Genomic DNA, 27,028 nt, shown 5'->3' on the forward strand with positions numbered 1-27,028 from the left:
CCATTTGATTTCAACTATTGTGGATTAATTATGACTTAATTTTGCGCGCACTTATTTTGGGAATTATTATGGACAGAGAGAGAATTTGATCAATATTCCACTTAAGTGTGGCTTTGATTTAAATTTGACTTGCAATTATTTAATATTAATTGCTTATACTGGCACTTGTGGCCATACACACACAGGCAGACACCGGCTATTTGGGACTTTTATGGACACTTAAATTTTCCTGAGACTTACTTTTATTTAAATCGCTAAATTCGTTATTTTCACACACTTTGTCTTTGTATTAGCAATTAATGCTTTTACTTTCAGAGTTTTTATGAGTTTTTTATAAGTTTTACAAGTTTTTCGCGCACGATGGTATTTTCAGCTCCCGCCAGTTTCACTTTCGCATTTACTTTGCAGAGACAACTCGCAGCTTATGACGATTTAAAGAATATCGCTTAGAGGCGGAGAGAGACAAATATCGTGTCCAGATCAGTGTATCGATGTATCGATGATCACTTGATAGTGTTAAACTTTAACGTTTATGCGTGTTAGCATAGAGAATCTGGATATTATGTTATTGTAAATTGGCCATGTCTCATATTGGTCGAGCCTGTAATTAATTCTGGAGATAACTATGCTTGCGCGTATATGCGCACTGATGCAATTGGCATATAAGTTTGGAATTTTTAATATTGGCTATAAACATGGCATTGGCCATCAGACTGGTGGACATAGTGTGTACAAATATGATTGGTATTTAAATTTGGAATTTAACAATATTGTTTAGGAATACTTGGCAATGGCCAGTGGACTGGTGAACATAATGTGCACAAATGAATTGGTATATAAATTTGGAATTTATAATATCAGCTATAAGCATGGCATTGGCCATCAGACTGGTGTACATAATGTGTACAAATACAATTGGTATTTAAATTTGGAATTTGCAATATTGATTAGAAGACTTGGTAATGGCCATTAGGCTGGTGCACTTAGTGCATTCGAATACAATTGGTATTTGAATTTGGAATTGACAATATTGTTTATGAATATGGCATTGGCCATCAGATTAGTGTACATAATGCATACAGAGACAATTGGTTTAAAATTTGGAATTTAACAATATTGTTTAGGAATATTTGGCATAGGCCACCTGATTGGTGTATATGTATGAGTAAAAATACAATTGATTTAGAATTTGGAATTTTAAATTTGACATATTGTTTGGAAAGCTTGGCATTGGCCACTAGGAGACATGGATTTGAATTAACAATCTTAAGCATACTAGTCTGACTATCTTCCCAATTTGGGAACCTATTTGTATTTATGTTTAAGATTGGAGTCCTTTGGGCGGTTGGCACTGGCACAGTCGAATCAGAGGCTGGCATCAGATGTTCACCGTTGGAGCACTGGGTATTGACACAGTATGAAAGTGCGTACATTTTACACACATGCATAAAACTGATCAGCGGCGGGCAAATATATCCATATTTGAAATTACTGCTGGTCGTTGATGGCAATATATGCTGCTCCATAGGACAATCTAAATACTGGTGGTCCTTAGCGATTCCCCGGAGTTGTTATGGGTTATTAATGCGGTGATTCCAAATTTGGGATTGTGGACAGTTGCAAGCGATGGTTTGCTGGATCTTGGGTGAGAGAAATAGATTACTATTCTGGCTTGGCACAGTGTAACTCGGTTGTGCAGTTATTGGCTCAATTGGCTGAGCTGTTTTAATAATAGTGTTAGTATGGCATTATAGCGTTTTGGTTGCTTTTGGCTCGTGGTGGAGCTGTTGAACTGGTAATGAGTTTGTGCAAATTTGTCACAGGCAGTAAGATATTTCGATGAAATATTTGCCTAGTTTGCAACATTAAATTTATTGTAGTTGCTTTTTTTGGCTCATCTTGGTTGAGCAGGTAAAGGTATTATACTGGTGTCTTCTACACTGGCTGCTTGGATCACAATGTAAATCGGCTGTGAAAGTGATGGCTCATGTTGGCTGAGCAGATCAAAATGAAGGCGTGATTGGTGCAACTTTGTGCTGGTTTTGAGGCATATTTACTTTGGCTATGCAGTTATTGGGTGATATATTGTCTCTAATTGGCCGAGCTGTTGATCTGGTCCGGTTTAATTGCTGGACTCACGACAGGTTTAACTAGTCAATACTTTACTTATTGGGATAAGTAATTTAGTAAATTACGGACGGACTACTAAATTCCCCCAGAGACCCTACATCATAGCTGTTCTTATTTTGGTAATGCAGAGAATGGCAAAGAATATTGAGAAAACTGAGTGGGTATGTGCATAAGTGTCAGCAGTGGCCGCCAAAAATCAAAGCGTACGCAGCTGCACTTATGTGTGTATGGACATGGGTGAACTCTCAAAATTTGAAAGCATACTTTTGGGTGTATGCATTAATTTGTAAAAAGGCTTAAAAATAGGTATATAAATATAGAAATATAAATATATGTAGTATGAGGTTGAGTTTATAATTCGGCCTGGCAATGCCGGGCAGCAAGAGAGAATTCAAAGCAAGGTTATGTGTATGTATGTACATACGCGTCGGCTTGGGCTGGCGCCAGCAAGGCCGTCGCCAAAAATCATAGACGTCTACAGCTGCGAGTGTGCGTGTACAGTAACGCTTCTGGTAAAATTTTTGTGGACGCCATCTTGAGACTTCTTTGGACATAAAATTTTGGTACGAGACTTACCCCGAAAATTATGGAATTCTGACTTGATTTAGCGCTTTCCACTATTTAAGTTGGATGTTAGGCTTTCAATTAATTTCCCCAGATAATTCACAGACACCCATCGGCCAGATTCACAAATTGTGAAATAATTATTCGCGCACTATTTTGAGACTCCTTTGGAAATTTCTGGAGTTTGACTAGCTTGAATTGGTTATATATTCACTGGATTTAATTATTATTGCAATATATGGAATTATTTTGGTAGACGGACACCATTTGATTTCAACTATTGTGGATTAATTATGACTTAATTTTGCGCGCACTTATTTTGGGAATTATTATGGACAGAGAGAGAATTTGATCAATATTCCACTTAAGTGTGGCTTTGATTTAAGTTTGACTTGCAATTATTTAATATTAATTGCTTATACTGGCACTTGTGGCCATACACACACAGGCAGACACCGGCTATTTGGGACTTTTATGGACACTTAAATTTTCCTGAGACTTACTTTTATTTAAATCGCTAAATTCGTTATTTTCACACACTTTGTCTTTGTATTAGCAATTAATGCTTTTACTTTCAGAGTTTTTATGAGTTTTTTATAAGTTTTACAAGTTTTTCGCGCACGATGGTATTTTCAGCTCCCGCCAGTTTCACTTTCGCATTTACTTTGCAGAGACAACTCGCAGCTTATGACGATTTAAAGAATATCGCTTAGAGGCGGAGAGAGACAAATATCGTGTCCAGATCAGTGTATCGATGTATCGATGATCACTTGATAGTGTTAAACTTTAACGTTTATGCGTGTTAGCATAGAGAATCTGGATATTATGTTATTGTAAATTGGCCATGTCTCATATTGGTCGAGCCTGTAATTAATTCTGGAGATAACTATGCTTGCGCGTATATGCGCACTGATGCAATTGGCATATAAGTTTGGAATTTTTAATATTGGCTATAAACATGGCATTGGCCATCAGACTGGTGGACATAGTGTGTACAAATATGATTGGTATTTAAATTTGGAATTTAACAATATTGTTTAGGAATACTTGGCAATGGCCAGTGGACTGGTGAACATAATGTGCACAAATGAATTGGTATATAAATTTGGAATTTATAATATCAGCTATAAGCATGGCATTGGCCATCAGACTGGTGTACATAATGTGTACAAATACAATTGGTATTTAAATTTGGAATTTGCAATATTGATTAGAAGTCTTGGTAATGGCCATTAGGTTGGTGCACTTAGTGCATTCGAATACAATTGGTATTTGAATTTGGAATTGACAATATTGTTTATGAATATGGCATTGGCCATCAGATTAGTGTACATAATGCATACAGAGACAATTGGTTTAAAATTTGGAATTTAACAATATTGTTTAGGAATATTTGGCATAGGCCACCTGATTGGTGTATATGTATGAGTAAAAATACAATTGATTTAGAATTTGGAATTTTAAATTTGACATATTGTTTGGAAAGCTTGGCATTGGCCACTAGGAGACATGGATTTGAATTAACAATCTTAAGCATACTAGTCTGACTATCTTCCCAATTTGGGAACCTATTTGTATTTATGTTTAAGATTGGAGTCCTTTGGGCGGTTGGCACTGGCACAGTCGAATCAGAGGCTGGCATCAGATGTTCACCGTTGGAGCACTGGGTATTGACACAGTATGAAAGTGCGTACATTTTACACACATGCATAAAACTGATCAGCGGCGGGCAAATATATCCATATTTGAAATTACTGCTGGTCGTTGATGGCAATATATGCTGCTCCATAGGACAATCTAAATACTGGTGGTCCTTAGCGATTCCCCGGAGTTGTTATGGGTTATTAATGCGGTGATTCCAAATTTGGGATTGTGGACAGTTGCAAGCGATGGTTTGCTGGATCTTGGGTGAGAGAAATAGATTACTATTCTGGCTTGGCACAGTGTAAATCGGTTGTGCAGTTATTGGCTCTTGTTGGCTGAGCTGTTGTAATAATAGTGTTAGTATGGTGTTTTGGTTGCATTTTGGTTGCTTTGGCTCGTGGTGGAGCTGTTGAACTTGTAATGAGTTTGTGCAGATTTGTCACGGGCAGTACGATATTTCGATGAAATATTTGCCTAGCTTGCAACGTAAGTTGCTTTTTGGCTCATCTTGGTGGAGCAGGTAAAGGTATTAATCTGGTGTCTTCTACACTGGCTGCTTGGATCACAATGTAAACCGGCTGTGAAAGTGATGGCTCATGTTGGCTGAGCAGATCAAGATGAAGGCGTGATTGGTGCAACTTTGTGCAGGCTTTGAGGCATATTTACTTTGGCTATGCAGTTATTGGGTGATATATTGTCTCTAATTGGCCGAGCTGTTGATCTGGTCCGTTTTAATTGCTGGACTCACGACAGGTTTAACTAGTCAATACTTTACTTATTGGGATAAGTAACTTATTAAATTTCGGACGGACTACTAAATTCCCACAGAGACCCTAAATCATAGCTGTTCTTATTTTGGTAATGCAGAGAATGGCAAAGAATATTGAGAAAACTGAGTGGGTATGTGCATAAGTGTCAGCAGTGGCCGCCAAAAATCAAAGCGTACGCAGCTGCACTTATGTGTGTATGGACATGGGTGAACTCTCAAAATTTGAAAGCATACTTTTGGATGTATGCATTAATTTGTAAAAAGGCTTAAAAATAGGTATATAAATATAGAAATATAAATATATGTAGTATGAAGTTGAGTTTATAATTCGGCCTGGCAATGCCGGGCAGCAAGAGAGAATTCAAAGCAAGGTTATGTGTATGTATGTACATACGCGTCGGCTTGGGCTGGCGCCAGCAAGGCCGTCGCCAAAAATCATAGACGTCTACAGCTGCGAGTGTGCGTGTACAGTAACGCTTCTGGTAAAATTTTTGTGGACGCCATCTTGAGACTTCTTTGGACATAAAATTTTGGTACGAGACTTACCCCGAAAATTATGGAATTCTGACTTGATTTAGCGCTTTCCACTATTTAAGTTGGATGTTAGGCTTTCAATTAATTTCCCCAGATAATTCACAGACACCCATCGGCCAGATTCACAAATTGTGAAATAATTATTCGCGCACTATTTTGAGACTCCTTTGGAAATTTCTGGAGTTTGACTAGCTTGAATTGGTTATATATTCACTGGATTTAATTATTATTGCAATATATGGAATTATTTTGGTAGACGGACACCATTTGATTTCAACTATTGTGGATTAATTATGACTTAATTTTGCGCGCACTTATTTTGGGAATTATTATGGACAGAGAGAGAATTTGATCAATATTCCACTTAAGTGTGGCTTTGATTTAAATTTGACTTGCAATTATTTAATATTAATTGCTTATACTGGCACTTGTGGCCATACACACACAGGCAGACACCGGCTATTTGGGACTTTTATGGACACTTAAATTTTCCTGAGACTTACTTTTATTTAAATCGCTAAATTCGTTATTTTCACACACTTTGTCTTTGTATTAGCAATTAATGCTTTTACTTTCAGAGTTTTTATGAGTTTTTTATAAGTTTTACAAGTTTTTCGCGCACGATGGTATTTTCAGCTCCCGCCAGTTTCACTTTCGCATTTACTTTGCAGAGACAACTCGCAGCTTATGACGATTTAAAGAATATCGCTTAGAGGCGGAGAGAGACAAATATCGTGTCCAGATCAGTGTATCGATGTATCGATGATCACTTGATAGTGTTAAACTTTAACGTTTATGCGTGTTAGCATAGAGAATCTGGATATTATGTTATTGTAAATTGGCCATGTCTCATATTGGTCGAGCCTGTAATTAATTCTGGAGATAACTATGCTTGCGCGTATATGCGCACTGATGCAATTGGCATATAAGTTTGGAATTTTTAATATTGGCTATAAACATGGCATTGGCCATCAGACTGGTGGACATAGTGTGTACAAATATGATTGGTATTTAAATTTGGAATTTAACAATATTGTTTAGGAATACTTGGCAATGGCCAGTGGACTGGTGAACATAATGTGCACAAATGAATTGGTATATAAATTTGGAATTTATAATATCAGCTATAAGCATGGCATTGGCCATCAGACTGGTGTACATAATGTGTACAAATACAATTGGTATTTAAATTTGGAATTTGCAATATTGATTAGAAGTCTTGGTAATGGCCATTAGGTTGGTGCACTTAGTGCATTCGAATACAATTGGTATTTGAATTTGGAATTGACAATATTGTTTATGAATATGGCATTGGCCATCAGATTAGTGTACATAATGCATACAGAGACAATTGGTTTAAAATTTGGAATTTAACAATATTGTTTAGGAATATTTGGCATAGGCCACCTGATTGGTGTATATGTATGAGTAAAAATACAATTGATTTAGAATTTGGAATTTTAAATTTGACATATTGTTTGGAAAGCTTGGCATTGGCCACTAGGAGACATGGATTTGAATTAACAATCTTAAGCATACTAGTCTGACTATCTTCCCAATTTGGGAACCTATTTGTATTTATGTTTAAGATTGGAGTCCTTTGGGCGGTTGGCACTGGCACAGTCGAATCAGAGGCTGGCATCAGATGTTCACCGTTGGAGCACTGGGTATTGACACAGTATGAAAGTGCGTACATTTTACACACATGCATAAAACTGATCAGCGGCGGGCAAATATATCCATATTTGAAATTACTGCTGGTCGTTGATGGCAATATATGCTGCTCCATAGGACAATCTAAATACTGGTGGTCCTTAGCGATTCCCCGGAGTTGTTATGGGTTATTAATGCGGTGATTCCAAATTTGGGATTGTGGACAGTTGCAAGCGATGGTTTGCTGGATCTTGGGTGAGAGAAATAGATTACTATTCTGGCTTGGCACAGTGTAACTCGGTTGTGCAGTTATTGGCTCAATTGGCTGAGCTGTTTTAATAATAGTGTTAGTATGGCATTATAGCGTTTTGGTTGCTTTTGGCTCGTGGTGGAGCTGTTGAACTGGTAATGAGTTTGTGCAAATTTGTCACAGGCAGTAAGATATTTCGATGAAATATTTGCCTAGTTTGCAACATTAAATTTATTGTAGTTGCTTTTTTTGGCTCATCTTGGTTGAGCAGGTAAAGGTATTATACTGGTGTCTTCTACACTGGCTGCTTGGATCACAATGTAAATCGGCTGTGAAAGTGATGGCTCATGTTGGCTGAGCAGATCAAAATGAAGGCGTGATTGGTGCAACTTTGTGCTGGTTTTGAGGCATATTTACTTTGGCTATGCAGTTATTGGGTGATATATTGTCTCTAATTGGCCGAGCTGTTGATCTGGTCCGGTTTAATTGCTGGACTCACGACAGGTTTAACTAGTCAATACTTTACTTATTGGGATAAGTAATTTAGTAAATTACGGACGGACTACTAAATTCCCCCAGAGACCCTACATCATAGCTGTTCTTATTTTGGTAATGCAGAGAATGGCAAAGAATATTGAGAAAACTGAGTGGGTATGTGCATAAGTGTCAGCAGTGGCCGCCAAAAATCAAAGCGTACGCAGCTGCACTTATGTGTGTATGGACATGGGTGAACTCTCAAAATTTGAAAGCATACTTTTGGGTGTATGCATTAATTTGTAAAAAGGCTTAAAAATAGGTATATAAATATAGAAATATAAATATATGTAGTATGAGGTTGAGTTTATAATTCGGCCTGGCAATGCCGGGCAGCAAGAGAGAATTCAAAGCAAGGTTATGTGTATGTATGTACATACGCGTCGGCTTGGGCTGGCGCCAGCAAGGCCGTCGCCAAAAATCATAGACGTCTACAGCTGCGAGTGTGCGTGTACAGTAACGCTTCTGGTAAAATTTTTGTGGACGCCATCTTGAGACTTCTTTGGACATAAAATTTTGGTACGAGACTTACCCCGAAAATTATGGAATTATGACTTGATTTAGCGCTTTCCACTATTTAAGTTGGATGTTAGGCTTTCAATTAATTTCCCCAGATAATTCACAGACACCCATCGGCCAGATTCACAAATTGTGAAATAATTATTCGCGCACTATTTTGAGACTCCTTTGGAAATTTCTGGAGTTTGACTAGCTTGAATTGGTTATATATTCACTGGATTTAATTATTATTGCAATATATGGAATTATTTTGGTAGACGGACACCATTTGATTTCAACTATTGTGGATTAATTATGACTTAATTTTGCGCGCACTTATTTTGGGAATTATTATGGACAGAGAGAGAATTTGATCAATATTCCACTTAAGTGTGGCTTTGATTTAAGTTTGACTTGCAATTATTTAATATTAATTGCTTATACTGGCACTTGTGGCCATACACACACAGGCAGACACCGGCTATTTGGGACTTTTATGGACACTTAAATTTTCCTGAGACTTACTTTTATTTAAATCGCTAAATTCGTTATTTTCACACACTTTGTCTTTGTATTAGCAATTAATGCTTTTACTTTCAGAGTTTTTATGAGTTTTTTATAAGTTTTACAAGTTTTTCGCGCACGATGGTATTTTCAGCTCCCGCCAATTTCACTTTCGCATTAACTTTGCAGTGTCAACTCGCAGCTTATGATGATTTCTAGAATATCGCTTAGAGGCGGAGAGAGACAATTATCGTGTCAAGATCAGTGTATCGATGTATCGATGATCACTTGATAGTGTTAAACTTTAACGTTTATGCGTGTTAGCATAAGAAATAGAGAATCTGGATATTATGTTATTGTAAATTGGCCATGTCTCATATTGGCCGAGCCTGTAATTAATTCTGGAGATAACTATGCTTGCGCGTATATGCGCACTGATGCAATTGGCATATAAGTTTGGAATTTTTAATATTGGCTATAAACATGGCATTGGCCATCAGACTGGTGGACATAGTGTGTACAAATATGATTGGTATTTAAATTTGGAATTTAACAATATTGTTTAGGAATACTTGGCAATGGCCAGTGGACTGGTGAACATAATGTGCACAAATGAATTGGTATATAAATTTGGAATTTATAATATCAGCTATAAGCATGGCATTGGCCATCAGACTGGTGTACATAATGTGTACAAATACAATTGGTATTTAAATTTGGAATTTGCAATATTGATTAGAAGACTTGGTAATGGCCATTAGGCTGGTGCACTTAGTGCATTCGAATACAATTGGTATTTGAATTTGGAATTGACAATATTGTTTATGAATATGGCATTGGCCGCCTGACTGGTGTATATGTATGAGTACAAATACAATTGATTTATAATTTGGAATTTAACAATATTGATTAGGAATATTTGGCAATGGCCAGTAGGCTGGTGCACTTAGTGCATTCGAATACAATTGGTATTTAAATTTGGAATTGACAATATTGTTTATGAATATGGCATTGGCCATCAGATTAGTGTACATAATGCATACAGAGACAATTGGTATTTAAATTTGGAATTAACAATATTGTTTAGGAATACTTGGCAATGGCCAGCGGACTGGTGTACATAGTGCGTACAATTACAATTGGTATTTGGAATTAACAATATTGGCTATAAACATGGCATTGGCCACCTGACTGGTGTATATGCATGTGTACAAAGACAATTGGTTTAATATTTGGAATTTAACAATATTGATTAGGAATATTTGGCAATGGCCAGTAGGCTGGTGCACTTAGTGCATTCGAATACAATTGGTATTTAAATTTGGAATTGACAATATTGTTTATGAATATGGCATTGGCCATCAGATTAGTGTACATAATGCATACAGAGGCAATTGGTATTTAAATTTGGAATTAACAATATTGTTTAGGAATACTTGGCAATGGCCAGCGGACTGGTGTACATAGTGCGTACAATTACAATTGGTATTTGGAATTAATAATATTGTTTATAAACATGGCATTGGCCACCTGACTGGTGTATATGCATGAGTATAAATACAGTTGATTTAGAATTTGGAATTTTTTAAATTTGACATATTGTTTGGAAAGCTTGGCATTGGCCACTAGGAGACATGGATTTGAATTAACAATCTTAAGCATACTAGTCTGACTATCTTCCCAATTTGGGAACCTATTTGTATTTATGTTAGAGATTGGAGTCCTTTGGGCGGTTGGCACTGGCACAGTCGAATCAGAGGCTGGCATCAGATGTTCACCGTTGGAGCACTGGGTATTGACACAGTATGAAAGTGCGTACATTTTACACACATGCATAAAACAGATCAGCGGCGGGCAAATATATCCATATTTGAAATTACTGCTGGTCGTTGATGGCGATATATGCTGCTCCATAGGACAATCTAAATACTGGTGGTCCTTAGCGATTCCCCGGAGTTGTTATGGGTTATTAATGCGGTGATTCCAAATTTGGGATTGTGGACAGTTGCAAGCGATGGTTTGCTGGATCTTGGGTGAGAGAAATAGATTACTATTCTGGCTTGGCACAGTGTAACTCGGTTGTGCAGTTATTGGCTCAATTGGCTGAGCTGTTTTAATAATAGTGTTAGTATGGCATTTGTATGGCATTTTGGTTGCTTTGGCTCGTGGTGGAGCTGTTGAACTGGTAATGAGTTTGTGCAGATTTGTCACAGGCAGTACGATATTTCGATGAAATATTTGCCTAGTTTGCAACATTAATTTATTGTAGTTGCTTTTTGGCTCATCTTGGTGGAGCAGGTAGAGGTATTATACTGGTGCCTTCTACACTGGCTGCTTGGATCACAATGTAAATCGGCTGTGAAAGTGATGGCTCATGTTGGCTGAGCAGATCAAATTGAAGGCGTGATTGGTGCAACTTTGTGCTGGCTTTGAGGCATATTTACTTTGGCTATGCAGTTATTGGGTGATATATTGTCTCTAATTGGCCGAGCTGTTGATCTGGTCCGGTTTAATTGCTGGACTCACGACAGGTTTTAACTAGTCAATACTTTACTTATTGGGATAAGTAATTTAGTCAATTACGGACGGACTACTAAATTCCCCCAGAGACCCTAAATCATAATTGTTCTTATTTTGGTAATGCAGAGAATGGCAAAGAATATTGAGAAAACTGAGTGGGTATGTGCATAAGTGTCAGCAGTGGCCGCCAAAAATCAAAGCGTACGCAGCTGCACTTATGTGTGTATGGACATGGGTGAACTCTCAAAATTTGAAAGCATACTTTTGGGTGTATGCATTAATTTGTAAAAAGGCTTAAAAATAGGTATATAAATATAGAAATATAAATATATGTAGTATGAAGTTGAGTTTATAATTCGGCCTGGCAATGCCGGGCAGCAAGAGAGAATTCAAAGCAAGGTTATGTGTATGTATGTACATACGCGTCGGCTTGGGCTGGCGCCAACAAGGCCGTCGCCAAAAATCATAGACGTCTACAGCTGCGAGTGTGCGTGTACAGTAACGCTTCTGGTAAAATTTTTGTGGACGCCATCTTGAGACTTCTTTGGACATAAAATTTTGGTACGAGACTTACCCCGAAAATTATGGAATTCTGACTTGATTTAGCGCTTTCCACTATTTAAGTTGGATGTTAGGCTTTCAATTAATTTCCCCAGATAATTCACAGACACCCATCGGCCAGATTCACAAATTGTGAAATAATTATTCGCGCACTATTTTGAGACTCCTTTGGAAATTTCTGGAGTTTGACTAGCTTGAATTGGTTATATATTCACTGGATTTAATTATTATTGCAATATATGGAATTATTTTGGTAGACGGACACCATTTGATTTCAACTATTGTGGATTAATTATGACTTAATTTTGCGCGCACTTATTTTGGGAATTATTATGGACAGAGAGAGAATTTGATCAATATTCCACTTAAGTGTGGCTTTGATTTAAATTTGACTTGCAATTATTTAATATTAATTGCTTATACTGGCACTTGTGGCCATACACACACAGGCAGACACCGGCTATTTGGGACTTTTATGGACACTTAAATTTTCCTGAGACTTACTTTTATTTAAATCGCTAAATTCGTTATTTTCACACACTTTGTCTTTGTATTAGCAATTAATGCTTTTACTTTCAGAGTTTTTATGAGTTTTTTATAAGTTTTACAAGTTTTTCGCGCACGATGGTATTTTCAGCTCCCGCCAGTTTCACTTTCGCATTTACTTTGCAGAGACAACTCGCAGCTTATGACGATTTAAAGAATATCGCTTAGAGGCGGAGAGAGACAAATATCGTGTCCAGATCAGTGTATCGATGTATCGATGATCACTTGATAGTGTTAAACTTTAACGTTTATGCGTGTTAGCATAGAGAATCTGGATATTATGTTATTGTAAATTGGCCATGTCTCATATTGGTCGAGCCTGTAATTAATTCTGGAGATAACTATGCTTGCGCGTATATGCGCACTGATGCAATTGGCATATAAGTTTGGAATTTTTAATATTGGCTATAAACATGGCATTGGCCATCAGACTGGTGGACATAGTGTGTACAAATATGATTGGTATTTAAATTTGGAATTTAACAATATTGTTTAGGAATACTTGGCAATGGCCAGTGGACTGGTGAACATAATGTGCACAAATGAATTGGTATATAAATTTGGAATTTATAATATCAGCTATAAGCATGGCATTGGCCATCAGACTGGTGTACATAATGTGTACAAATACAATTGGTATTTAAATTTGGAATTTGCAATATTGATTAGAAGTCTTGGTAATGGCCATTAGGTTGGTGCACTTAGTGCATTCGAATACAATTGGTATTTGAATTTGGAATTGACAATATTGTTTATGAATATGGCATTGGCCATCAGATTAGTGTACATAATGCATACAGAGACAATTGGTTTAAAATTTGGAATTTAACAATATTGTTTAGGAATATTTGGCATAGGCCACCTGATTGGTGTATATGTATGAGTAAAAATACAATTGATTTAGAATTTGGAATTTTAAATTTGACATATTGTTTGGAAAGCTTGGCATTGGCCACTAGGAGACATGGATTTGAATTAACAATCTTAAGCATACTAGTCTGACTATCTTCCCAATTTGGGAACCTATTTGTATTTATGTTTAAGATTGGAGTCCTTTGGGCGGTTGGCACTGGCACAGTCGAATCAGAGGCTGGCATCAGATGTTCACCGTTGGAGCCCTGGGTATTGACACAGTATGAAAGTGCGTACATTTTACACACATGCATAAAACTGATCAGCGGCGGGCAAATATATCCATATTTGAAATTACTGCTGGTCGTTGATGGCAATATATGCTGCTCCATAGGACAATCTAAATACTGGTGGTCCTTAGCGATTCCCCGGAGTTGTTATGGGTTATTAATGCGGTGATTCCAAATTTGGGATTGTGGACAGTTGCAAGCGATGGTTTGCTGGATCTTGGGTGAGAGAAATAGATTACTATTCTGGCTTGGCACAGTGTAACTCGGTTGTGCAGTTATTGGCTCAATTGGCTGAGCTGTTTTAATAATAGTGTTAGTATGGCATTATAGCGTTTTGGTTGCTTTTGGCTCGTGGTGGAGCTGTTGAACTGGTAATGAGTTTGTGCAAATTTGTCACAGGCAGTAAGATATTTCGATGAAATATTTGCCTAGTTTGCAACATTAAATTTATTGTAGTTGCTTTTTTTGGCTCATCTTGGTTGAGCAGGTAAAGGTATTATACTGGTGTCTTCTACACTGGCTGCTTGGATCACAATGTAAATCGGCTGTGAAAGTGATGGCTCATGTTGGCTGAGCAGATCAAAATGAAGGCGTGATTGGTGCAACTTTGTGCTGGTTTTGAGGCATATTTACTTTGGCTATGCAGTTATTGGGTGATATATTGTCTCTAATTGGCCGAGCTGTTGATCTGGTCCGGTTTAATTGCTGGACTCACGACAGGTTTAACTAGTCAATACTTTACTTATTGGGATAAGTAATTTAGTAAATTACGGACGGACTACTAAATTCCCCCAGAGACCCTACATCATAGCTGTTCTTATTTTGGTAATGCAGAGAATGGCAAAGAATATTGAGAAAACTGAGTGGGTATGTGCATAAGTGTCAGCAGTGGCCGCCAAAAATCAAAGCGTACGCAGCTGCACTTATGTGTGTATGGACATGGGTGAACTCTCAAAATTTGAAAGCATACTTTTGGGTGTATGCATTAATTTGTAAAAAGGCTTAAAAATAGGTATATAAATATAGAAATATAAATATATGTAGTATGAGGTTGAGTTTATAATTCGGCCTGGCAATGCCGGGCAGCAAGAGAGAATTCAAAGCAAGGTTATGTGTATGTATGTACATACGCGTCGGCTTGGGCTGGCGCCAGCAAGGCCGTCGCCAAAAATCATAGACGTCTACAGCTGCGAGTGTGCGTGTACAGTAACGCTTCTGGTAAAATTTTTGTGGACGCCATCTTGAGACTTCTTTGGACATAAAATTTTGGTACGAGACTTACCCCGAAAATTATGGAATTCTGACTTGATTTAGCGCTTTCCACTATTTAAGTTGGATGTTAGGCTTTCAATTAATTTCCCCAGATAATTCACAGACACCCATCGGCCAGATTCACAAATTGTGAAATAATTATTCGCGCACTATTTTGAGACTCCTTTGGAAATTTCTGGAGTTTGACTAGCTTGAATTGGTTATATATTCACTGGATTTAATTATTATTGCAATATATGGAATTATTTTGGTAGACGGACACCATTTGATTTCAACTATTGTGGATTAATTATGACTTAATTTTGCGCGCACTTATTTTGGGAATTATTATGGACAGAGAGAGAATTTGATCAATATTCCACTTAAGTGTGGCTTTGATTTAAGTTTGACTTGCAATTATTTAATATTAATTGCTTATACTGGCACTTGTGGCCATACACACACAGGCAGACACCGGCTATTTGGGACTTTTATGGACACTTAAATTTTCCTGAGACTTACTTTTATTTAAATCGCTAAATTCGTTATTTTCACACACTTTGTCTTTGTATTAGCAATTAATGCTTTTACTTTCAGAGTTTTTATGAGTTTTTTTATAAGTTTTACAAGTTTTTCGCGCACGATGGTATTTTCAGCTCCCGCCAATTTCACTTTCGCATTAACTTTGCAGTGTCAACTCGCAGCTTATGATGATTTCTAGAATATCGCTTAGAGGCGGAGAGAGACAATTATCGTGTCAAGATCAGTGTATCGATGTATCGATGATCACTTGATAGTGTTAAACTTTAACGTTTATGCGTGTTAGCATAAGAAATAGAGAATCTGGATATTATGTTATTGTAAATTGGCCATGTCTCATATTGGCCGAGCCTGTAATTAATTCTGGAGATAACTATGCTTGCGCGTATATGCGCACTGATGCAATTGGCATATAAGTTTGGAATTTTTAATATTGGCTATAAACATGGCATTGGCCATCAGACTGGTGGACATAGTGTGTACAAATATGATTGGTATTTAAATTTGGAATTTAACAATATTGTTTAGGAATACTTGGCAATGGCCAGTGGACTGGTGAACATAATGTGCACAAATGAATTGGTATATAAATTTGGAATTTATAATATCAGCTATAAGCATGGCATTGGCCATCAGACTGGTGTACATAATGTGTACAAATACAATTGGTATTTAAATTTGGAATTTGCAATATTGATTAGAAGACTTGGTAATGGCCATTAGGCTGGTGCACTTAGTGCATTCGAATACAATTGGTATTTGAATTTGGAATTGACAATATTGTTTATGAATATGGCATTGGCCATCAGATTAGTGTACATAATGCATACAGAGACAATTGGTTTAAAATTTGGAATTTAACAATATTGTTTAGGAATATTTGGCATAGGCCACCTGATTGGTTTTAATCTTAACCACTTGCCCGCCAGAAAGATACTGACGGTGTCTTTATTTTTAATTTAACTCATTACTTTAACATAGCAACTTATTTTAAATTTAAATGGCAACAGAAGTATTATAATTTGTGGGCAAAACATTTTGCAGCCCTGTTACAGCGTGTCGGTATTAACTTATCGGCTAAACGCGTTTTTGGTATTTTTATTTGCAACGATATTTATCGTCCTGCATTACTCATCTTTAGGAGCAGCATCAATGGCAGCGTTTCCTGAGTTTTGGCCCAGTAATCCGCCGTGGGAACCTGCGTCTTATTGAAAACCGTGGTAACTTCCTCTGTGGCGGCTATCGCGCGTCATGCATCTCACTCAGCTGGCAGGTACGCTTATGATGGATGGCCACTCGGGCAATTCAGGAAGTGAGGGGAGCCCACATGAAGCTGCTGGGCTATACCGTCGCTCATGCCAATTAGTGGTTTGGCTCAGTGGATCGTCGTGGAGCAGATCATCTTATCTGAGTATTGCATGTCAGCTGGCTTGGCAGCCGCAGCAACGCATTGGGTGGCCCGCAGTACAGGCCGGTTGCAGTTCAGGGTGCTAGGTGGAGCCCACAAGGAGCTGCTGAGCTGTTGCATATTTTGTTCGAGTGGGCGATGCCGATGCCGTCGCTCACTGCAAATTGTGTATTTAACCAGGAGGCCATCGTGGGGCGTATCATCTTCTTGGTAAGTATGTAAACAATTTTTTTATTTGTGCTTTTGCTTGCAAGACAGCGCATCATCGTTGTGGTTAGGAAGCTTCTAATGGCGTCTCTCACACGCCATGCAGTTTGACCAGGAATTGTTTGTATGGGCGATGCCGGAGCAGTCGCCCACTCCAAGTTGGGTATTCAACCAGCAGGCCGTCGTGGAGCATGTCATCTTTTGGTGAGTATGTATTTTAAAACAATTTTTGCTTTTATTTATGTGCCTTTGGTTGCAGGACAGCGCATTTTCGTCGTGATTTGGAAGCGTCCAGCGTCGTCTCTCACACGCCACGCAGCTTGGCCAGAAATTGTTTGACTGGGCGATACCGAAGCAATCGCTCACCTCAAATTGAGTACTGGGCCCAGTCGACCGTCATAGGCGCATCGTCTTTATTTGCAGGACAGCACTTAGTGTCATGGTTTGGAAACATCCGTTGGCGTCTCTCACTCTTTAATCTTAACCACTTGCCCGCCAGAAAGATACTGACGGTGTCTTTATTTTTAATTTAACTCATTACTTTAACATAGCAACTTATTTTAAATTTAAATGGCAACAGAAGTATTATAATTTGTGGGCAAAACATTTTGCAGCCCTGTTACAGCGTGTCGGTATTAACTTATCGGCTAAACGCGTTTTTGGTATTTTTATTTGCAACGATATTTATCGTCCTGCATTACTCATCTTTAGGAGCAGCATCAATGGCAGCGTTTCCTGAGTTTTGGCCCAGTAATCCGCCGTGGGAACCTGCGTCTTATTGAAAACCGTGGTAACTTCCTCTGTGGCGGCTATCGCGCGTCATGCATCTCACTCAGCTGGCAGGTACGCTTATGATGGATGGCCACTCGGGCAATTCAGGAAGTGAGGGGAGCCCACATGAAGCTGCTGGGCTATACCGTCGCTCATGCCAATTAGTGGTTTGGCTCAGTGGATCGTCGTGGAGCAGATCATCTTATCTGAGTATTGCATGTCAGCTGGCTTGGCAGCCGCAGCAACGCATTGGGTGGCCCGCAGTACAGGCCGGTTGCAGTTCAGGGTGCTAGGTGGAGCCCACAAGGAGCTGCTGAGCTGTTGCATATTTTGTTCGAGTGGGCGATGCCGATGCCGTCGCTCACTGCAAATTGTGTATTTAACCAGGAGGCCATCGTGGGGCGTATCATCTTCTTGGTAAGTATGTAAACAATTTTTTTATTTGTGCTTTTGCTTGCAAGACAGCGCATCATCGTTGTGGTTAGGAAGCTTCTAATGGCGTCTCTCACACGCCATGCAGTTTGACCAGGAATTGTTTGTATGGGCGATGCCGGAGCAGTCGCCCACTCCAAGTTGGGTATTCAACCAGCAGGCCGTCGTGGAGCATGTCATCTTTTGGTGAGTATGTATTTTAAAACAATTTTTGCTTTTATTTATGTGCCTTTGGTTGCAGGACAGCGCATTTTCGTCGTGATTTGGAAGCGTCCAGCGTCGTCTCTCACACGCCACGCAGCTTGGCCAGAAATTGTTTGACTGGGCGATACCGAAGCAATCGCTCACCTCAAATTGAGTACTGGGCCCAGTCGACCGTCATAGGCGCATCGTCTTTATTTGCAGGACAGCACTTAGTGTCATGGTTTGGAAACATCCGTTGGCGTCTCTCACTCGCCACGAAGCTTGCCAGTAATTGCATGTCAGTTGGCTTGGCGGTCACAGTAACGCATTCAATCGGCTCAATAGTAATGGATGGCCTGGAAGCAGGCCGGTAGCGATTCAGATTGCTAGATGGAGCCCAACAGGAGCTGCTGAGCTGTTGCCCACTTTGTTTGAGAGGGCGGTGCCGGAGCTGTCGCTCACTCCAGGTTGAGTATTTAGCCAGCAGGCCGTCGTGGAGCATGTCATCTTCTTGGTAAGTATGTGTTTTAAACAATTTTTTGCTTTTAATTATGTGCCTTTGGTTGCAGGACAGCGCATCATCTTCGTGATTTGGAAATATCTGGTGGCGTCTCTCACACGCCACGCAGCTTGACCAGGAATTGTTTGTATGAGCGATACCGAAGCAGTCGCTCACTTCAAATGAGTATTTGGCCCAATTTACCGTCGTGGGTGCATCGTCTTCTTGGTATGTATGTATTTAAAGCTTTATTTAGACATTGTTTAATTTATGCCTTTGTTTGTTTACCGTTCGACACAAGGGAACAAACGCAATGTCGGTCTGGATTCCAGAGCCCAGCTCCATGCCTGGTTGACAGACAGAGAAGTGGGGACTGGGATCCAGACTGTTTTTTTTTTTTTATTCATTTAATACCTAGAGTACTTACAATGAATTAAGTGACATGTTATATACAATTCAAGTGAAGTTTCCCAGCCTTGGCATGGGGATTGCTGTCAAATTAATTATTTGAGGATTGGGAAAATCCCCAATTGTCTGGAAGCTACCCAGTCTGATAGCCGTTGCATCTGGATGAGCTGGAGCCGCCAGCGTGACCACCGTTGATCCTGCCGCCAGATGCCATTGGTGTGGGTGCTTGAGAGACGTAGCATCAAGGCCTTTTTCCATTGTATGGGATGTCGCAGTCTGAATTTCTGTAAGTAGGCAACCCTTTGGCAACGAGTTGTATGAAGCCATCTGATTGGTTCGTTAGCGTAACGCAGTCTTTGCTTTATCTGCCTTTCAGCCAGTCGCAATTGGATGAGTTGCCGTGTCCTGCAAGTAGTCCTAGTCTTAGGCCCTCGCTGTGGTACAAGTACATAGAGGTTGGCTGCCATCATGAACAGTGTAGCAAGTGTGCACATGGTGTTGCACACTGCTTCTTGATCCGCACTGGTGGCCACGTCCCGCTGCGTCTGTGGATTTGGATGCGAGCTTGGTGTCTCTGAACTGGGAGGAATGAGAGCTCCTGGCCTTGTAGTGGTAGCGAGAGTTGAGCACAGCTGTATATGAGACGGGCTGTTTCGTCTATCCTGAAGGTAGTTGGGCTGCACCACTGTTTGACTTAGCAGTTCTTGTATGTCAAATACAAGGTAGTCTCTGAGACTAGGTGGTCGTGGGAGCGGACGTAGCTGCCCATGAGAAGGTAGCTGGACCTGCTGTGACCGCTGCTGCTGTGCTAGGCGACCCAGAGGTAGGTGCTTCCGAAGCATTTCAGCGTATCTTCTTCTGACACCTAGGTGACGTTGTTGTTTACCGTTCGACACAAGGGAACAAACGCAATGTCGGTCTGGATTCCAGAGCCCAGCTCCATGCCTGGTTGACAGACAGAGAAGTGGGGACTGGGATCCAGACTGTTTTTTTTTTATTCATTTAATACCTAGAGTACTTACAATGAATTAAGTGACATGTTATATACAATTCAAGTGAAGTTTCCCAGCCTTGGCATGGGGATTGCTGTCAAATTAATTATTTGAGGATTGGGAAAATCCCCAATTGTCTGGAAGCTACCCAGTCTGATAGTCGTTGCATCTGGATGAGCTGGAGCCGCCAGCGTGACCACCGTTGATCCTGCCGCCAGATGCCATTGGTGTGGGTGCTTGAGAGACGTAGCATCAAGGCCTTTTTCCATTGTATGGGATGTCGCAGTCTGAATTTCTGTAAGTAGGCAACCCTTTGGCAACGAGTTGTATGAAGCCATCTGATTGGTTCGTTAGCGTAACGCAGTCTTTGCTTTATCTGCCTTTCAGCCAGTCGCAATTGGATGAGTTGCCGTGTCCTGCAAGTAGTCCTAGTCTTAGGCCCTCGCTGTGGTACAAGTACATAGAGGTTGGCTGCCATCATGAACAGTGTAGCAAGTGTGCACATGGTGTTGCACACTGCTTCTTGATCCGCACTGGTGGCCACGTCCCGCTGCGTCTGTGGATTTGGATGCGAGCTTGGTGTCTCTGAACTGGGAGGAATGAGAGCTCCTGGCCTTGTAGTGGTAGCGAGAGTTGAGCACAGCTGTATATGAGACGGGCTGTTTCGTCTATCCTGAAGGTAGTTGGGCTGCACCACTGTTTGACTTAGCAGTTCTTGTATGTCAAATACAAGGTAGTCTCTGAGACTAGGTGGTCGTGGGAGCGGACGTGGCTGCCCATGAGAAGGTAGCTGGCCCTGCTGTGACCGCTGCTGCTGTGCTAGGCGACCCAGAGGTAGGTGCTTCCGAAGCATTTCAGCGTATCTTCTTCTGACACCTAGGTGACGTTGTGGGAGTCTTGCTTTAAGGGCAATATTTTTGGCTTCATCGTTGCTGTGGTTGCTGAGCCGAGCCCAGTACCTGGAGCAAGCATCCTGATACATTTTTTCCACCGGCACGACCTTCAGATCAGTGTGGATGCTTTGGTTTCGCACGTACCAAGGTGCTCCAGCAATGGTTCGCAATATCTTGTTTTGCGCAACTTGAATCCGTTCAAATTGGCCTTCGCATAGAAGTGATCCCCAGACCGGAAGTGCGAACTGCCATATTGGGGCTATGAGCTGCTTGTAGAGTGATACTTTGCATTTTAATGGTAGCTTGCTCCTTTCTGATATTAGCCAGTGCAGCTTTTTGGCCCTGTCTCTAACCCTGGCGACAATGGTGGTGACGTGGCTGCTCAAAAGAAGCTTTTTATCGACTTGCACTCCCAGGTATGAAATCCTTTCTTCTGTGGTGAGCCGTTGATCCAAAATTCTTGGGGAAAGAATTGGCATCTGCAAGCTTCTCCAAGTGTGCATTATGTGCTTGGTTTTGGTAATGTTGATGCTAATGCTCCACTTTTGTGTCCATGTTGTAATGGTGGCAAGGAACAGATCCAAATTGGCAATGGCATCTTCTTGCAAGTTTGCCGATGACAAGATGGCCGTGTCATCGGCATAAGTTGCCAGCATCAGTTTGCCGTGTCGTAGCGGTGCAGGTAGGGGCATGTCGGATGTGTATAGGGTGTACAGTACAGGCCCTAAAACACTACCCTGCGGAACGCCGGCGCAGATTTCTTTTAGGCTGGAATGCGTACCTCCACAGCAGTCCACAATGAATGTGCGTTCGCTTAGATAGCTATTCATAACTCGGTAGAGGACTTCCGGCAATAGCTGTTTGAGCTTGAATCGCAGTCCGTCATGCCAGACACGATCAAACGCCTCCTGTATGTCCATATAGACCGCAGAGCAGTATTTATTGTCCTCGTACGCTTCTAGTATAAACTGCGTAACTCGACCCAATTGTTGTTCAGCAGCATGCTCACGTCTGAAACCGAATTGGTGGCTCGGAATTGCATTGATGATGTTGTCCAATTGGAACATCCGGCGCAGCAGCAGTCGCTCAAAGATTTTTGAAAAGCCAGCGAGCAAGCTTATTGGCCTGTATGATCCAAGCTGATCAGAGGGCTTGCCTGGCTTTTGGATCATTGTTATTTTGGCACATTTCCACTTGCAAGGAAAGTGTCCAAAGCGTAGGATACCGTTAAAAATAAGCACTAGGTACAGTACAGCTGACTGTGGCAGTTCCTTGATCGTGCGATTATCGATTCGGTCAATCCCCGGAGACTTTTTTGTTTGCAGCATTTTGATTATAGCTTGTACTTCCCCTAGCGTGACTGGAGGGAAGCAGAGTTCACCTTGGGCCACAGGTAGCGATACTTGCATCTCGACATGGCTCTTGTCAGAGGGCAGCGTGGTGATCATTGGCCTAAACCTTTGTTCAAGGTGCTGCGCAAAGGCTTCGGCTTTTTCTTCGGTGGTCTTGCACCACTGGGAAGTCCCAGCTCCCTCAGTGTGCTTCCTCACTGGTAAATTAGGTGCGGGCTGCCTTTTGATGTTCCCCGTTAGCCGCCATAACTTTTGCATACTGTATCTATCCCTTGCATCGATAGATTCCAGCAACTCATCAAGTCTTCTCGCCTTGGCATGCTTGATTTCCCGGCTAATGTTGTTGGCTAATCTGTTGTGTGCTTGCCTAGCAGCCGGGTTGTGGTATGCCTGTATGTGGCGTTTAATCAGCCTCTTGGCCTCAATCATTTGTTGAATGCGCCTGTTGATTGTGTAGTTATATTTTGGTTGCCCTCGGTAAGGCTGGTGAGTTAGGTTTGTTGCAAATTTCGCTGCAGAGTGGATATTATTTTCCAGTATGTCTACCGCATCGTCAATATCTTCGCCACAGTGAAGCTCAGTGTTCAAATTGATGTGCATGTTTAGCCACAATTGAAATTTGGGTATGCTCGCATTTGCTGGAAGAAGATGACACTTGGGTTCGCCTTCTGCTGGCTTACTCAGTAGTTCAATCAGCAGCGGCAGGTGATCCGATCCTAAGTCATTGGATGTGCTTATTTTTAGCAGACCATACTGCACACCTTTATATACTGCGAAGTCAATGGCTGTCGGGGACTGCCGCGCATTATTTGGAAAGCGCGTTGACGAGCCAGTTGCCAGAATGTCAAGGTTTTGCTGCTGCACACTTTCAAGGAGTATATTACCCCTGCGATTTGATCTGCTGTTGCCCCACCAATAACTTCTGGCATTCCAGTCACCAGCAGCAATAAATTTAGCACCAAGCTGTCTAAATACGTAGTTGAAGTCTTGAACCAGCCAATGTTCCCGCGGGGGGCAGTATATGGCCGCAACATTAATGACTGAGCCATTTAGCAGTGTAATTGCAACTGGCGCACACTGAATTTTCTCCAGGGTTGTCGGCATGAGCGCTATGTGTTGGATTGTGCGCTTTACTAGGATGGCTGCACCTCCACGGCGGTTGTTAGATGGGTGGTTTGCCAGGTAAGTGTGGTATCCCCTTATATCAATAGTTTCTGCATCCCGTAGGTAGCTTTCAGCTATTAACATTATGTCGATTTCGTTTTGCAGCATAAATAACTCCATCTCTTCCAGTTTATTGTGTAGTCCTGCTGCATTCCAGGCTACAATTTTAAGGGCGTTGGTGTTGAGTCTGGCATATATGTTATGCCCATTTCTCTCTGAGGAGGAAGTGATGGAGTTGGCGTCGTGGCTAGACATTTTGGTTACCATTGACGCGCTCCATGGTAGACATGAGAGTGCTTACGGTAGCCATCATACTCGTCATTAGATCAACTAATCTGTCAATTTTACTTTCCAGGTTGCTGTTATTGGCAGGGGCAATTGCGCTCCTTTGTTGTTCAACCATTATGTTGATCAGCTGATCAAGTTTTCGGCTGAGGTCATCTCGCGGGTATGCAGTTCGCGGTGAGCTGCGGCTGCGGCTCCTGTGTTGCTGGCGCGCTTCTGCAGGATGTGCTATCACTTGCCGAGTTTCTCGCTCCTGATAATGCTGGTGGCGCTGAGGCGGCTGATTGTTGTGCTGCAATCTCGAATCATGTTGAGGCTGCTGTCGAGTTGTTTGGCGCTGTGCGGTCTGCTTCTGCTTTCGGGAGCGCTCATCTGGCAGGCCAGTTTTAAGGGCGGCTGCATAGCTGCTTGCAGCTTGAGGCATTGGCTGCTGGTGTTGCACTTGCTGACGGAATGGGTTGTGCTGCGGCTGCTTCTGCTGCTCAGAGGGCCGCTGTGGTTGCTGCTGTTGTGCCTGCTGGCCCTGAACAACTGGAGGCCGAAGCGGTTGCTGCTTTGGTCGTCCCTGTTGCCTACCAGAGCTAATTGGAATGGTGGGTTCTCCAAGCTGAAATAGCAATCTATTGGCTCTTTGTAGAACGGCAGGTTCCCTCTTTTTAGCATTGTTTTTGAAGAAGATGCAGCCCCTGTAACTAGCAGCATGTGGGCCCTTACAATTAGCACATTTCGCTTCTGCACTAGGCGCCTTTTCACAGAGTGTTGATGGGTGCTCTTGTCCGCACTTTACGCATCTAAATATGCGGCGACAGTAATTTTTTGTGTGTCCAATCTGTTGGCAACGGTGGCACTGCACAACATCCGTATTTCTTATTGGCTTTTCGACTTTGACTCGCTGGCCTCCCAGGACTGTTAAGTCGAAAATTTCGTTATTGTTCTTTTTAGGCTCAAGCTCAACTTGAAAGAGATCAAGAGGCTCGCCAGAGAAACGCTTCTTGATAACATTTACAAATCGAACGTTGTGTCCCTTGTCACTAAGCTTCTGCTTGATCCAGTCATTAGGAGTAGCTCGGTGAAGGTGTCTAATTACTACTCTGAAGCCACGGTCACTGCTCAGTTGGTAAGTATGGGACTCAACACTACATTCTTCAAAGAATCTTACTAGTGCGCGGTATGAGCTAATGTCGTTGCACTGAATACGAAGTCCGCGATCCGAAGTCGGTTTGGTGTGGTAGTTACCCTCTCCAATTAAGTCATCAATGTCCTTTAGGAATGGGACAATATTACCGTTAAGTCCAGGCACGTAGAGCGGTTCAGGCCTGATCTTAACATTGCTGGCAACGTCTGGAACATTGGGTTCTGCGTTAGAGTTATTGGTAGGCATAAGTGGGGGTATATGTTGTGGTCCCTCAGGCCTGGCATTCATATTGATAGTAGCGATGTCCTCAGCATCTGTTTCAGGATTTGGGTTTATAATCGGCTGAGGGGTAACGTCCATTGCTTCAACGTCCACATCTTCATCTTCCAAGGACACAGTTTCAACATTTTCATCTTCATTGGCTTTTTTCTTCTGTGTCCTAGGGCTTTCACCACCAGTGACACGACGTTTTCGCTGCACTTTTTGACAAGTCTCCTCTTGTCGTGCTTTTAGATAGTTTTCTCTAAGTGACGATGTCTTGCTAGATCTAGCCGACACAGAGGCATCTGTTCCACTCGCGACGGCCTGAGCGTTTGCAGCACCTTTGTTTACCGTTCGACACAAGGGAACAAACGCAATGTCGGTCTGGATTCCAGAGCCCAGCTCCATGCCTGGTTGACAGACAGAGAAGTGGGGACTGGGATCCAGACTGTTTTTTTTTTTTATTCATTTAATACCTAGAGTACTTACAATGAATTAAGTGACATGTTATATACAATTCAAGTGAAGTTTCCCAGCCTTGGCATGGGGATTGCTGTCAAATTAATTATTTGAGGATTGGGAAAATCCCCAATTGTCTGGAAGCTACCCAGTCTGATAGCCGTTGCATCTGGATGAGCTGGAGCCGCCAGCGTGACCACCGTTGATCCTGCCGCCAGATGCCATTGGTGTGGGTGCTTGAGAGACGTAGCATCAAGGCCTTTTTCCATTGTATGGGATGTCGCAGTCTGAATTTCTGTAAGTAGGCAACCCTTTGGCAACGAGTTGTATGAAGCCATCTGATTGGTTCGTTAGCGTAACGCAATCTTTGCTTTATCTGCCTTTCAGCCAGTCGCAATTGGATGAGTTGCCGTGTCCTGCAAGTAGTCCTAGTCTTAGGCCCTCGCTGTGGTACAAGTACATAGAGGTTGGCTGCCATCATGAACAGTGTAGCAAGTGTGCACATGGTGTTGCACACTGCTTCTTGATCCGCACTGGTGGCCACGTCCCGCTGCGTCTGTGGATTTGGATGCGAGCTTGGTGTCTCTGGACTGGGAGGAATGAGAGCTCCTGGCCTTGTAGTGGTAGCGAGAGTTGAGCACAGCTGTATATGAGACGGGCTGTTTCGTCTATCCTGGAGGTAGTTGGGCTGCACCACTGTTTGACTTAGCAGTTCTTGTATGTCAAATACAAGGTAGTCTCTGAGACTGGGTGGTCGTGGGAGCGGACGTGGCTGCCCATGAGAAGGTAGCTGGCCCTGCTGTGACCGCTGCTGCTGTGCTAGGCGACCCAGAGGTAGGTGCTTCCGAAGCATTTCAGCGTATCTTCTTCTGACACCTAGGTGACGTTGTGGGAGTCTTGCTTTAAGGGCAATATTTTTGGCTTCATCGTTGCTGTGGT

The 27,028-nt window shown here is 41.5% G+C and overlaps 1 protein-coding gene and 1 long non-coding RNA gene across 2 annotated transcripts; both read left to right on the plus strand.

Annotated features, from left to right (window-relative positions):
- The first annotated feature begins 16,659 nt into the window (after positions 1–16,659).
- Positions 16,660–17,788, plus strand: LOC115768972. Its single transcript, XM_030713687.1, has 3 exons — positions 16,660–17,258; positions 17,362–17,459; positions 17,515–17,788. The coding sequence occupies exons 1-3, from the start codon at positions 17,187–17,189 to the stop codon at positions 17,786–17,788; spliced, it is 444 nt and encodes a 147-aa protein (XP_030569547.1). The 5' UTR covers positions 16,660–17,186.
- A 56-nt stretch (positions 17,789–17,844) lies between these two features.
- Positions 17,845–19,364, plus strand: LOC115768970. The gene is made up of 4 exons (XR_004018662.1): positions 17,845–18,443; positions 18,547–18,644; positions 18,700–19,155; positions 19,211–19,364. It is a non-coding gene; the product is annotated as an uncharacterized LOC115768970 (long non-coding RNA).
- Positions 19,365–27,028: the final 7,664 nt, after the last annotated feature.

Source organism: Drosophila novamexicana, unplaced genomic scaffold (genome assembly GCF_003285875.2).
Source record: "Drosophila novamexicana strain 15010-1031.04,08,12 unplaced genomic scaffold, DnovRS2.1 tig00002145-arrow-arrow-pilon, whole genome shotgun sequence".
NCBI classification, from domain to species: domain Eukaryota; kingdom Metazoa; phylum Arthropoda; class Insecta; order Diptera; family Drosophilidae; genus Drosophila; species Drosophila novamexicana.